At 40.0% G+C, this 13,320-nt stretch overlaps 1 protein-coding gene across 3 annotated transcripts in view; it reads right to left on the bottom strand.

Annotated features, from left to right (window-relative positions):
- ELMOD1 (ELMO domain containing 1) overlaps positions 1 to 13,320 on the bottom strand; it is a 50,498-nt gene that overhangs the window by 25,837 nt on the left and 11,341 nt on the right. For all 3 annotated transcript variants that reach the window (XM_071734785.1, XM_071734766.1, XM_071734793.1), the window contains exon 2: positions 8,316 to 8,410. In XM_071734785.1, the coding sequence (XP_071590886.1) occupies positions 8,316 to 8,332 (17 nt within the window). In that variant the 5' untranslated portion in view covers positions 8,333 to 8,410. The remainder of the gene's footprint in view (positions 1 to 8,315; positions 8,411 to 13,320) is intronic.

Here is a 13,320-nt window from a genome sequence, read left to right as displayed (position 1 = left end):
GGTAAGCTTTGAGAACAGAAGTATTACAGAAATTATGCTCCTTGGAGACTTGCACTCTACTATTCCTCATCCCCAGACAAGTTCCTTCTCTTCCTCTATTACATGCAGCTGTACAGACCTACAGATTTGCATTTATACACGTGAAGTGCATTACAAGAGTTCATACAAACATTATTTCTGGTAAAACAAAGACAAATCTCCATAAAAAAGATGCTGATGTGCAGAGGGTCATGGATGCAGTACGAGAGGAAACACATGCAGATACCCTACCACAAGAAGTCAGGATTACATATTCCTAGTTATTAATGACAATCTTTTGGCCATCAGAAGCTGTTAGCTCCTGAGCAACACCAATACAACTCAGTATAGTTCTGCCAGAAAGGGTCACAGAAAAGATCACTAAACTGAAGTCAATACTACAAAAAAAAAAAGCAATTGTTAGTTGGGTTCCAAGAAAAAAACAATACAAAGTCGAAACAACAAAGCATTCTGAAATTATTAAGTATTCCTTTGCATGTCCAGAACAGGTTTATGGAATACCATTCAGGACCTGAAAGTGTCACAGAAATGTAAAGGTTTATTCTGGTTTATTCTGTATAATTAGCAAACATCAGTTATGGGTTGGTACATACATTGACTTCACCTGTCCTTTTTGTTCTACTATTAAGTCTCATATCTTCCCTGCTGTATGTCACTCTTTCAGCTCTAATTTTCTGCTAAGAACAGTGGGAAGAAAAAAAAAAAAAAAAAAAAAAAAAAAAGAGGCAGTCAGTACCTCACAAGGACTATTGGGAATGCTGTAAAACCAAGCAAGGAGCTAATCTGCATCTGCAATAACAAATAACAAGGCCTAACAGAGATTCTGGACAGCTCTTCCCCATGAAAGAGGGATTGAAGAAAGTGGTTCTACAATTGCTAGGATCCTTGCAAGACACAAAGTCAAGAAGACCACAAAGTAAGAGTATTGCTGCTGCAGTCACTGAACTTGGGTTCTCCACAGCATGTGCTGCTGTGTCTGGGGTAAGAAAGCCCAAGGTAGCAAGAAGCAGAGAAAAGTCAGCACATTGTTTCACATTCTGATGTTGAGAAGGGAAGAAAAGTGTTTCTCAACAAAGGGTCTCACGATTTGCCTTTGAGTAGCTCAAGTGATGTGGGTCAGTGTGATGGGAGTGGTACACATGGTTATCAGAATTTACCTCTCTCTCCAATGACAGTACAACATCCCATTTTCATAAAATCTGTCTTTTTATTCAAAGATTATTGGCTCTGGCCAGCATTCTCCATGACAAATGAGCAGGAACAAATTCAAGCAAATGTTTCCAAACTTGTCTAACACTTCTGTGAAGCTCCTTCCTGTGTGAGATGCCTAAACAGCAAGATGCAGATGTAATCATGTAATGCATTGTGGTATTTCCCAGAAAGAAGGGAGGTAGAGATTAATTACCATGCAACTTTCTAAAACTATTTAAGTAGAAGATGCATATTCCCTCCTCCTGGTAATTTCAGATCCTTGGTATTTTCAGAGCTAGTAATGAATCGGAACAAATACAAGTGAAAACTTCAGCTAAATACCAATGCTAGTGGCAGGATTTTAAATTTGGAGGGGGGAAGCAAGAGAAACCAAAACCACAACAAACCCCTCCCCAAACCTTATTAGTGTAAAAGAGTGAAATAACAGTCATTGAATACACTTGCACATAATTTTCTTTCCTGTGTGTCCTCTTTTAAGTCCTATGGATAGAAAATACTCTTATACAACTATTTTTCCTGAAGGATGCACTCAGCTCAGAGAAGAAAGTGTTAACATGTCATTTCCTTCCTGAGAATTCTGATTCTGGCTTGAGAGGTCAAGGACACACAAGTTAACTATGGATGAGAAGCTGTCCAATTAGCTGAGTGATACTACCTGGTTAAGAGCTAATTAACTTGACTATATTTAGTTTATTTGTATAACCACAGTTTATATACAAGGCAAGTAGTAATGTACCAACAGTTTCTGCCAGAGGCAAACCTGCTATTAGCTCCTTCAAAACAAGATTTCTATTCTGTGCCTTTGCAGACTTGACAACTGAAATCCACCTTATCTCTTTATTTGACATGAAATCAAGTCACCGTGGCAACTAAGGAAGATGTAAGAGTCACTTTTAACAGCAGCTTTCTACACTTCCCATGCTCTACCTTTCTGCTGCCTTGATTTTCATTTTATCTAATATGACTCCAGTAAGACAGAACTTATGCTTAAAAATCTGTTAGAGCTTACAAGATTGTTTTGCAGTAGATCAAGAGAAGGTGTCAGGTTTCTAGGATTTACTGGGAAAAATCTTAAATGTCTGCTACAGTTGGTTTTCCAAGTTGTTATTATTTCAAATATCTAAGACAAGTTATTCAAAGTGGAAGCATCACTTCCTCAAAACCCCTTGACAAAAAAAAAGAGCACTGAAAGATTAAGTATGTCACTGACAAACAGTTTTACTCTTTCATAAGTAATATTTCAGACTTTAGGAATTCATATCAGATCAAGCTGAGAAAGAAAAGAAACCTAGAACAGCTACTTTCATTTAGACATCACTTTGGATTAGAGATACAAGGATAAAGGTCCTGTAATTTACTGGAGAACAGCACTCCCCTAAATTTAGGGTTTTAGAATTATTTCAAGTAATGTACTGTCCATTTAAAAAAAGCTTCTCCTTTCACTGGGAAGCAGCAGATATTGAAAGAAGGTAGATGAAAAGCCAGGGATTAAATTTGTTACATTAACTATCCCTCAGCCTAAAAAAAAATAAAATATATTCTTGTAAAAGACCTATAAGTCGAAGTACTCACTGTTTGTGTAAGCACAGACCCTTTTTTCTCTATTCAGATATGCAACAGAGTCCTGGAAAAGGCAGGAATAAAGGAAGTAAATCAGAAATGAGACTGCATAAGCAATCAATTCCTTTTAGGACATATTTTGAAGTTTAATTTTTCAAATGCTGTAGGACTTTAGTTTATTAAAAGCAGGCTTACTACACAACTTGCATCTTTTCATATTTTTCTAACTATCATCTCATTCAATGCCTAAACTTTGTGTTAGAAATGTATGGTGTGACTCAATTTTTAAGTCACTTTTACAAAGACCATTTCACTTTCCAACTAAAGTAGAGATGATTACTCCTAGAAAAGACTGGGGACTTCAGAGTCAAGTAATTTTACAACAGGTAAAGACTACCTTTGAAAGTATGTCTTAAAAAGAAAAAAATCTCACACAAACCAAAGAAACAAACAAAAACTAAAACCACCAACCCCACAACTCAAGTAGACACATGTCAAAAGGACTAAAACACTACGCCTAAGTTCTTGAAGGGATATTACACACTTGTCTGTTGTTCTAAATATCAGTGGGAACAAATTCATCACCTTCATGCAGTTTGGCCAGTGCTGTCAATGCCATGAAGCAAACATTTTTTTGATTCCTTGAATATAAGGATGTACAAGTGTTACTTGCACAAAACTGTGCGATTGCTTTGAGTGCAGAATAGCAGTCAGGCTTCCAACTTTCACCTGTTCCGCTTCCTTTTTTTGTGAGGCCCCCGAATTTCCATATATTTGTGGAACATACTGATTGTACTCTATCCTCAGCCCCTGGACTGCTGAGCTGCTGTGTGCAGGGCTGGGCTCCCCAGTATTAGAGAGAAATGGACAGTCTGGAGAGAGTGCCACAAAGGAGCAAGAAGGTGTGTAAGCAACTGGAGCACCTGTCATTGAAGAACAGTCTAAGAGGTAGAATTCCTCTGAACCCCTATCTATGTAATTAAATTATAGAATTATAGAGTGGTTTGCTTTAGTAAGGACCTATAAAGGTCATCCAGCCCAACTGCTCTGCAATTATATCTTCAACTACATCAGGCTGCTCAGGGCCCCATCCAACCTGAACTTAAATGTTTCCAGGGATGGAACATCTACCACCTCTCTGAGCAACCTATTCCAGTGTTTTACACTCCTGAGTGTACAAAATTTCTTTATACCTAGACTAAGTTTACTCTCTTCTAGCTTGAAACTGTTACCACTTATTCTATTGCAACAGGCTCTACTAGAAAGTTTGTCACCGTTTATCTTATAAGATCCTTTTACGTACCAAAAGGCTGCAGTAAGGTCTCCCCAGAGCTCTCTCTTCTCCCGGCTGAGGAACCCCAACTCTCTCAGCCTGTCTGGTGATCTTCATGGCCCTCCTCTGGACCCTCTCAAACAAGTTCATGCTGCAGAGTCTCCATCTTTGGAGATGCTCAAAATGTAACTGGACACAACTGTAGCTTATCCTACCCAAGCAAGGGTCAGCTTGTTGGGTTTGCTGATTTCCAGAATGGTCTTTCAACCTCACTAACTTGTGTCGAAAGGAGTTAAATCCAGTTGGCTGCTTGCTAACAGAGATATTCCCCAGGGCTCAGTTTTGGGGCCAGTCTTGCTCAATATCTTTATCAGTGATCTAGATGAAGGGACCGAGTGCTTCCTCAACAAGTTTGCAGACAACACCAAGTTGGGTGGGAGTGTTGATCTGCTCAAGGGTAGGAAGGCCCTGCAGAAGGGCCTGGACAAGCTATATTGATGGGCTGAGGCCAATTATATGAGGTTTAACAAGGCCAAGTGCCAGGTCCTGCATTTCAGTCACAACAGCCCCTGACAATGCTACAGGCTTGGGGAAGAATGGTTCGAAAAGCTGCCCAGTGGGAAAGGACCTGAGGGTGCTGGTTGACATCACAAACTGTGGCCAGCAGGAAAAAGGGAAGTGATCATGCTCTTGTGCTTGGCACTGATGGGGCTGCACCTCAAGTACTGTGTTCAGTTCTGGGCCCCTCACTACAAGAAAAACACCAAGCTGCTGGAGCATGTCCAGAGAAGAGCAACCAAGCTAGTGAAGGATCTGGAGAACAAGTCCTGTGAAGAGAGGCTGAGGGAACTGGGATTGTTTAGTTTGGAGGAGAGAAGGCTGAGAGGAGACCTTATTGCTCTCTATAACTACCTGAAAGGAGGTTTTAGGGAGTTGGGTGTTCACTTCTTCTCCCAAGTGAATAATGATAAGACTAGAGAAAATGGCCTGAAGTTTTCACCAGGGCAGTTTTACACTAGATATTAGGAAGAATTTTTTCACTGAAAGAGAAGACAGGCACCGGAACAGGCCGCCCAGGGAGGTAGTGGAGTCACCATCCATGGAGGTATTAAAAAAAAACATGTGGATGTGGCACTTCAGGACATGCTTTAGTGGGTAGGGCATTTTTTTCTGGTTTGATAGTTGTACTCCACAAAGGTCTTTTCCAACGATGACAATTATGTGATTCTGTAACTCCAGAATCACAGAATGGTTGAAGACTAAACAGGGCATCTTAAGTGAAAAGGTCTGAGAGGAAAAAAGACAATTCTGTCTGCTTTGCACTTAATACCAGTATGTCAAGAGAGACACAGCAGATGTCAAACTGATTATAAAAAGCCATGTCATTGGTCCAACAGCAAATAGCATAAACAGAAAAAAGCAGAATTCAAGTTCCTCATTACCTATACCTTTGGTATTTTGTTTGGGAGATAAACTCCAGTAGCAGTCGGAAAGCCCTGATGCAGCACATGCAGACTTGCCCTTTGATAGTAGCAGCAGAGACTCCATCGTGCCTCCAGTACACAAATCTAACTCAGAGCAGAGTGGTGTCTGCCTTCAGGTGAGAGTCTGCTCTTACAATAAGCTGGATTTGAAAGCCCCAGTTCAAAGTACTCCTTGGGTGTCCAGGTGAGTATATGCTGCCAGCTGCCAGCAAATTACTATCACTATTCAGAAAGAAGAGGTTATCTTAACTTTACAGATAAAAGTCCTGATGCTCTCTCCATCTGTTTCATTGCAATTTCCATGTTGCAGTCAACAAGATGACTTTCAGATTGTGTAGACTTAAGTACACTCATTGCTTTTAAACACAGAGATAATCTATGCCATCAGCATCAGCTAGCCTGGTCTCTGCCCCATGTCATACAACAAGGAAAACACTGAGCACTCCTTGCCTTGTACACCACATTCATCTCTGAATTTCATCTTCATAAACAGTTAAGGATGCTCCTGCTCCTGGGTGGCTGCTGCTACTGGTAGCAGGCAAACACCAGAGGATAAAATATATGGTAACTTGTTTATTTTCCACCTGATTTCCAAGTGGGAAGGCTTAATATCCTTGCCTTGTGTATCTATTTCCCTGCAGCTCTAAACTTTACTGCCTAAATCCTGCACACACAACCTGCAACCACAACACATACAACAGAACTCACTATCCCCAGTAAGTGTTTTTCTTGGAGGATGGCCCCAGTTTACTTCTTTATCTTCCCATATTTATTCTATAGTTATCAAATATTAGCAGTATAATACATTGCTTCATATCTAAGGATTAAATGTAAAATAAGAAACTCCAGATGCTTGGAAACAAACAGAATAGCTTCCCTATTTCAACAGTGTTTGAGATGCTCTGCACTGCCCCCACCCCTTAATCCAACTTTCTGTTTGGCTTTTGGAATACTGGATTTAGCATAACAAAGTCCTAGACTGTGCTGTTTAGATAAGCAGAAGATCTACCTTGGCTACTTAAGAGAAGCTAATACCATCAAGACTTACCAAATCTTTTAGGATTCACTGACTCTAGAAATACCATGTAAAGAAGCAGGAGGTAGTTTCTTCAAGGCAGCATTAGGAATGTAAATATTAAAACCAGCATGCTTCCTCCAGCATGGAAGAAAACACCAAGGTGGGCAGGGCAGACAAAGGAGAGCAGAACAAGCATTTTAAAGGGAGAGGCAAACCATTTACTTCAGTCATGGAAGACAGCAGCTCAGAAGTTGTCAGCAGCTCATATTCTCCATCAGGAAAGAAGAAAATTACATTAAGCTCAAAAGATACCAGCGCCCAAACTGCAACATCCTCTGTGAGCTGGAGCCTCCCACCCCCCACACAAGATGGTTGAGTCCCATTTATGCAGGATTCATGGCCCAGATCCCACATGACACCAGCCTGTGACCTTGGGCCAGGCTGCTGAGCCAGTCTGTACAGAGGAAGAAGGGTAAAAATTCCAGAGGCAGGAGTGTTGGGATGGAAATCATTACCAGGATCCAAGAAGGATGCTCCAGCACAGGACAGTATAAAATTGCAAAGGAAAAAAGCATCACAGGGACATTAATCAGGCTAATTGTTAACTATCCAATCACTGAACCAGTATCAGTGGAGTTGGTGGGAGACTTGAGATCATCCAGGATCCTTGTCACAGAGCTGCAGGGTTCAATCCTTTCTCTCCTGACTGGTGCCTATGAGGGCGGTAAGCACAGTAATGCTTACCTAATGGCTCATTACATCTTCACTGTCTTTTGTGGGTCTTAGCAAAGAAATAATCGCTTTATACTTTTAACCTGTGTATGTCCTGCTTACAGAGTCCTTTTGCAGCAGGCTGAAGATACCCAAGGAAACTGACACAAACATTCCACAGAAATGCTGAAGCTAAGGCTAGCTTGGCAGCCAGATCACTACAAATGATCAGCCTAGAGGTAACGATGCTGATATGCACAGAGTATAAGATTCTTTGCTATAAAACAGCCTAAAAAGAGAGAAAAATGTAGTGACAGATGCTATGTACAGAAGCATATGTTTCAGCCCTCTTGAAAAGGTTTTTCCCATCCAGACAGAATATGATTTCTTTGGTTTATACACAAATTAAGTTCTTGATCTGTGCTGTTTTCTAGGAGTGCTCAACTCCTCACTGACTACAGAACAAAGAAAACATGGGCTTTTTGCACCCACAATTGGTGTCTCCAGGTCCCCCATACTACCCCTGGTTTATAGACAAACAACTCCCAGTTATACAGAGAAGGAAGTAATAGACATTTCAAACTGAGCACAGCTGGCTCCAAAAACTTCTGCACATCTTCACCAAGTGTCTCACCTTCTCTGCTCTTACAAGTAACACTCCAAAATCCAGACAGCAGACAAGAAAGCAAATGAAAAAAAGAAACATTTTTCAAGCGCTGTTCTATGTTACTGCTCCTCCTATTTTCCTCTAACATATCAGGAGCTGTTGATCTGACACTTCACTACTCCAGTCCCATAAGATAGTTACCACATTCGTTGCTTCTATAAAGAACTGGAAAGGAAATTTTAAATTAAACCACTTTAATTAAATAGCAAAATTTAGGTGAACAGAAAGCTATTGAGTATAAACTAGTTTATACCTTCCATACTACTGGTATCAGCTAAAACTCTTAACTCACTGCAGCACAAAAGTAATTAGAATAATTTAACACTTTTGAAAAAAAAGTGGAACAGTTACCTCAGGAAGTGCTTCATGGTGACAGTTTCGTTTGTGTTGCTGGAGCAGTAATTTATTGATCACTGGTGACCTCCTCTTTGCAGGAAATACTAGTGCTGTAGAAATAAAATAGAGATCTATTTGCCAACAAAGAAAAGGAGTGGTACTTCAGTTTTCTAAATTACTCTTGAAACAAACATCTACAGAAATACATGGGAAGATGTTAAGAAATCTCATGTCCATAGAACCAAAATGACAAATCCAAGTTTGTTCTCGTGTGCCTGAGCACATGCTTTGACCACTCTATACCATCCACGCGTCCTTTCAGAAAAGTAAAAAAGTAAAAAATCTGAGTAAGACTACAGAATTAAGTGAAAAAGCTTGAAGAAAAGCCTAGACAATTTCAAACATGTCTTGCTTTCTTCAAATCCCTGCCTAGCTTGCAGCAGCTTCCAAGTAGCAGCTTCAAGAGACAGTTGGCCTGCCCTGTAGTTAAAATTCTTCTGTTCCCCAGAATTTCCAACAGCACTTGGAGACTTTGGGTACATGTAAGCAAAGAGCTACTACTTGGTTCTGATTTAATTCACTATAAGATATCATGCAATCAACTTTCCTGGTGACCAACCTTATTAAATGATATATATAAGGTCTTAAATTATAGGGTCTTAAAACAGATACAGTTGAACAAGTTGTTTTACCATTAATTTTCATTATGATTAACATTTAGTTCCCGTAGAGGAGAGACACAGCCAGAATTTGCGAAGAAACATGACAAATATTACCCTGTCCACATACTGCAGGCTCTCCTCAGCCACAGCTTCCTTAATTCAGACTTCTAAAACTAAGTGTTCATGTACTAGTGATATTTGATTAACAGATGCAGACCATTCGTATTTCTGTACTTCATATCCTATAAAAGGCAATAAACCAGCTTTCCTTGCTGACAGAAAACAGCACTGTTACATGTCTGTAATGGGGACAGATTAATCCAAGACTTAAAAGGAACAAGACCACAATTTCATTGTGGAGAAGAGAAGACCCTAGAGAGACCTTATAGCAACCTTCCAGTACCTAAAAGGGCCTTGAAGGAAAGATGGAGAGGGACTTTTACAAGGGCACGTAGCAATAGAACAAAGGGTAACAGCTTTATATCAGAAAAGGGTAGATTTAAGTTAGACAAGGCCAGGTTGGATGAAGCTTTGAGCAACCTGGTCTAGTGGGAGGTGCCCCTGCCCATGCAGGGGGGTTGGAACTAGGTGGTCTTCGAGGTGCCTTGCAACCCAAACCATTCTATTGTGACTTTCAAGCTCTGTACTAGTAAAGACCATACACAAAGGCCTGAATGAAAGCTGCACTGTTAAGAAATCATTTAGGAGCCTGTTTTCCAATAGCAGCCCATGCAACATGCTGAGAAGTACCTTAAGGTCTTCGAAATCTCACTTCTTTTGTCACAAAGTTATAAATCTAGAGACCTTCAAATCTATTTTCTTTTGAAGGACCTACCAGAACCGATGAAATAATCTTCCTACTCTACCTTGTCCTCATATTCTTTCCTTTCGTAACTTGTAAGTTTTACATTATGCTGTGGTCTAATGACATGAACAGAACAAGCATTCAAGTTCGAAAAATACATCTATGTTGGATTACATCACATACAGCTTGCTAAAGACATCACCTCTGGACTGTGAAAGGTTTGTTCATTTATATGGTTTCTGACTGTCTGAATCATGTTGCTGTCCCCTGAATACTGCTGTAATTGGTGCTGGCTGCAGTGACACCTGCTTGCAAGGGCAGAGAGATGCTAACATCCAACTCTGGTTCATTAATGAACATAATAGGCAAGCTCCTAACATTTCTAGCTACAGCTTTTGATAGTTCTTTGATGACAGCAAGCACAGGGAGCACAGGAGATAGGCAAAACCTGGAGGGAATGTAACCTGCTCCCCTTCTCCAGTTTAATAACTTGCTGTTTAAAAGATACAGTTTGTGAAAGATTCTCACAGCTGAGTCTGAGCTTTTTAGCATCAACTTGAAGAAAAGAAGCTTCACCACAATATTTGACCCATAAGGGCAGCAGTGTAAGGAACATGCCAGAAGTGCCATGAGCTGTTAAATCACCCCCCTCTAAAAGTGTTTGTTTGCATCAGCCTCTGAGGTCAGCTGCTTCCTGATTCTGCTCAAAGTCCTCGCTGAAAATGATGCTGCTTCTTTACTACTGCTTTACAGGAAGAGATGTCCCCTGGCCTGGACTCCAGAACTGGCTCATCCAAGTGGGGGTTTGTAGGAGCTTTACAATGCTCTGCCTTCAAGAACAATTACCAGCTACAGCCAATTGTGAACTCATTTTAAATGCTCATTAAACATTAGACTGTTTCAAACCCGTATTTTAAAAAGTCTAAGTTGTCGTTCATAACCTTGGCTTCAATTGAGAAAGCTAAACTCAAAGGAAGTTGGCTGGCTGCAAAGAAAAAACATAATTAAGTGACTGAACAAACATGACAAGAGGTTAAAAGCGACAATTTTGGATCTTTTATAAAAGCCCACTCTTGGAATGACAAGAGTTGTTCTTGCTCTCTCCCTTTTCATTTTAAAAGGGGCTGGGCAGGGAAGTAGCCAGAAAGAACTTTACAGCTGAAGTTCTTATGCCTCAGAAGTCAACATCAAAGTCCTCCAGCTTGGAGAGAAACACTTCACCCTGCAGGCTTCAACAGCTACTTCCCTACAGCACAGGCTCAGCCCAGAAACAGGTTAAAAGAGGGGGTATGGCCTTAAAAACAGATTCCTCCACTGCAGCACAAAGCAATTAAGTTCCACCTGATTCTACCAAAACTCTTCTCAAAAGTTTGTTACCACACCTCATAGCTGAGCAAGTTCAACTTAGCATAAACCTGTAGCCACAAGACCTAATTTTTATCAGTCCCTCTTTCTCTAGAAATGTAATAATTTAAGTGAAAAAAGAAACACTTACATATGGAATAAATTAGTACTTTATTTTGCTTTCAGTAAAGCTGTTAAAGCATCTTGGTGAACAAGAACAGCAGCTACAGCTTTATACAACATGTACATTGCTTCAGAATTTGCTCAAAAAGTTTCGCTATTGCTACTAGGTGTGCTTATTAAAAAAAAAAAAAAAAAAGCTATATTTATGGTCAGGGAGAGGGACTGGACTTACAGCCTCCTGTTTTCTTAACGGAAAAGTTTTCTCTTGGATGTCTGCAGATCAAGGTCCACATGTGGGAAAGGAAGTCACACAGGAAAAAAAATGTCTAGATAACCAGGGTAATGCATGTTTGTAGGCTTGTTAAAAAAAAAAGCACAATTATACAATTTAATTGAAAAGTTGACACCAGGAATGGATTCTGGGAGACTGAAGTTTCTGAAGACTCAACTTTTGAAATATCACTTTTGTCAGGAAGTGCCAGACTTGCTGCAAGACACTGAGAGCCAGCAAGGCAGCCAGTGGGGAGCAGCCTCTTGGCTGCAGAATCCACTCACCACTGAGAGCCTCAGTTTGTGCTTCTACATGGTTGCACTCATGTGAGCTTGAAGCTGTGTTTTTCTGCACAGAAAATGTTCCAAGTTGAAGTTATACACACATTTTATCACTGAAGAACCTGCAAGATACTTCCCCTCTTCTCCTTTTGTAGGCAACTTTTCATCCTTTTCTAATCTTTAGTCATGTAGCTGGAGTAAGCCTAGAGACAAGTAGGTTTAACTTTGTCAGTTATCTTCCATTAATTCCCTAGTAGTAGCTTACACCAACAACCCAGATCCACTACTGAAGCCTTCTGGCCCAATGCTTAAAAATTATCTTTGGCATGAACAGAGACTCATGTACCAAGGCTTTAGATTGAGGACGACAGAACGAGGATGCACTCTGAATATTCCAGACATGGAATATTTCTCAGCATGCAGAATTTTATCCCACAACACTTCCACAAATCAACCTCCTCCCTCCCCCAACACACCCACGTACCCATTCACTGCCAATTGTTTCACCCAGTTTAGTTTAAATAAGACAGGAGTTTCCCCTCCTGTTAGCTGCAGCTTTTCTTGGAAGAGAAGCAGTATTATTACAATCATGTAAACATCAAAACTACTGCAAGATCCTTCTGCAAATAGACATTAACTATTTGAATTCTTGTGACTATGAGCTTTCAAGTAGCATAGCAAAACATGCACCAATAGGAAAGGTTAAAAGGAAGATGAAAGGAGTTGAGAGCAAGCCTTAAAAGTCACCTCTTCATCTGAAGCTAATGGTTTGCTTTGTTTGTCTTCAAGAAAGCTACAAACACAGGTGAGGGAAAAAGCTGTGTGATTTAATATAAATCACATATTTGCAAAGAAAAATATAAAACCAATGTGTTTTTTTCCACAATATTTGTCTTGCAAGCTATTGACTCACCTTGCATATAGCAAACATTTTTAGAAAGTTTGTTCTAATTACAAAGAAAGAATAGCTGTGCTGAAGAGACAAATCAGAACCATTCAGATGAGCAGGCTAAATATACGACTGTTTATATAGAGCATTATATTACAGTTCATACAACCTTTACTCCTAAAGACAAAAAGAGGACATATGTTTGAAATAAAACAGTAATTGCATCAATCATCTTGAGTGCAGAGAAGAAGCCCCACATTTATTTTCAATTTAATTATTACAGTTCCAAAGTGGGTTCTTCTGAGTTCCAGGCTGCCACTTCTCTTTCTAGTAGCATCCTAGGTTTCTACCTATCCCTCATTCACCTCAAAAACCTATGGATACTTATTTGTGAGGATGTCAAAGTTTTGCTACCATATCTTTTTTCTTTTTTTTTTTTTTCCTAATGAGAATGTTAATGCTTCTAAGTCCTGAACACCAACCTGCAATGACTAAAAGTAGAAATGGGAAGAATAGCTGATATATGTTAAAAAATGTCCCTTGAGGTTCTGCTGGATAAGAAGCTGGCCACAAGCCAGCAGGATGCAAAGACAGGCAACAGCACCTGGGCTGCATGAACACAAGCAGAGCCAGAAGCAGACTGAA

The sequence above is a fragment of the Heliangelus exortis genome, chromosome 1 (genome assembly GCF_036169615.1).
Source record: "Heliangelus exortis chromosome 1, bHelExo1.hap1, whole genome shotgun sequence".
NCBI lineage: Eukaryota > Metazoa > Chordata > Aves > Apodiformes > Trochilidae > Heliangelus > Heliangelus exortis.
This window is presented reverse-complemented; position numbering and strand designations above follow the sequence as displayed.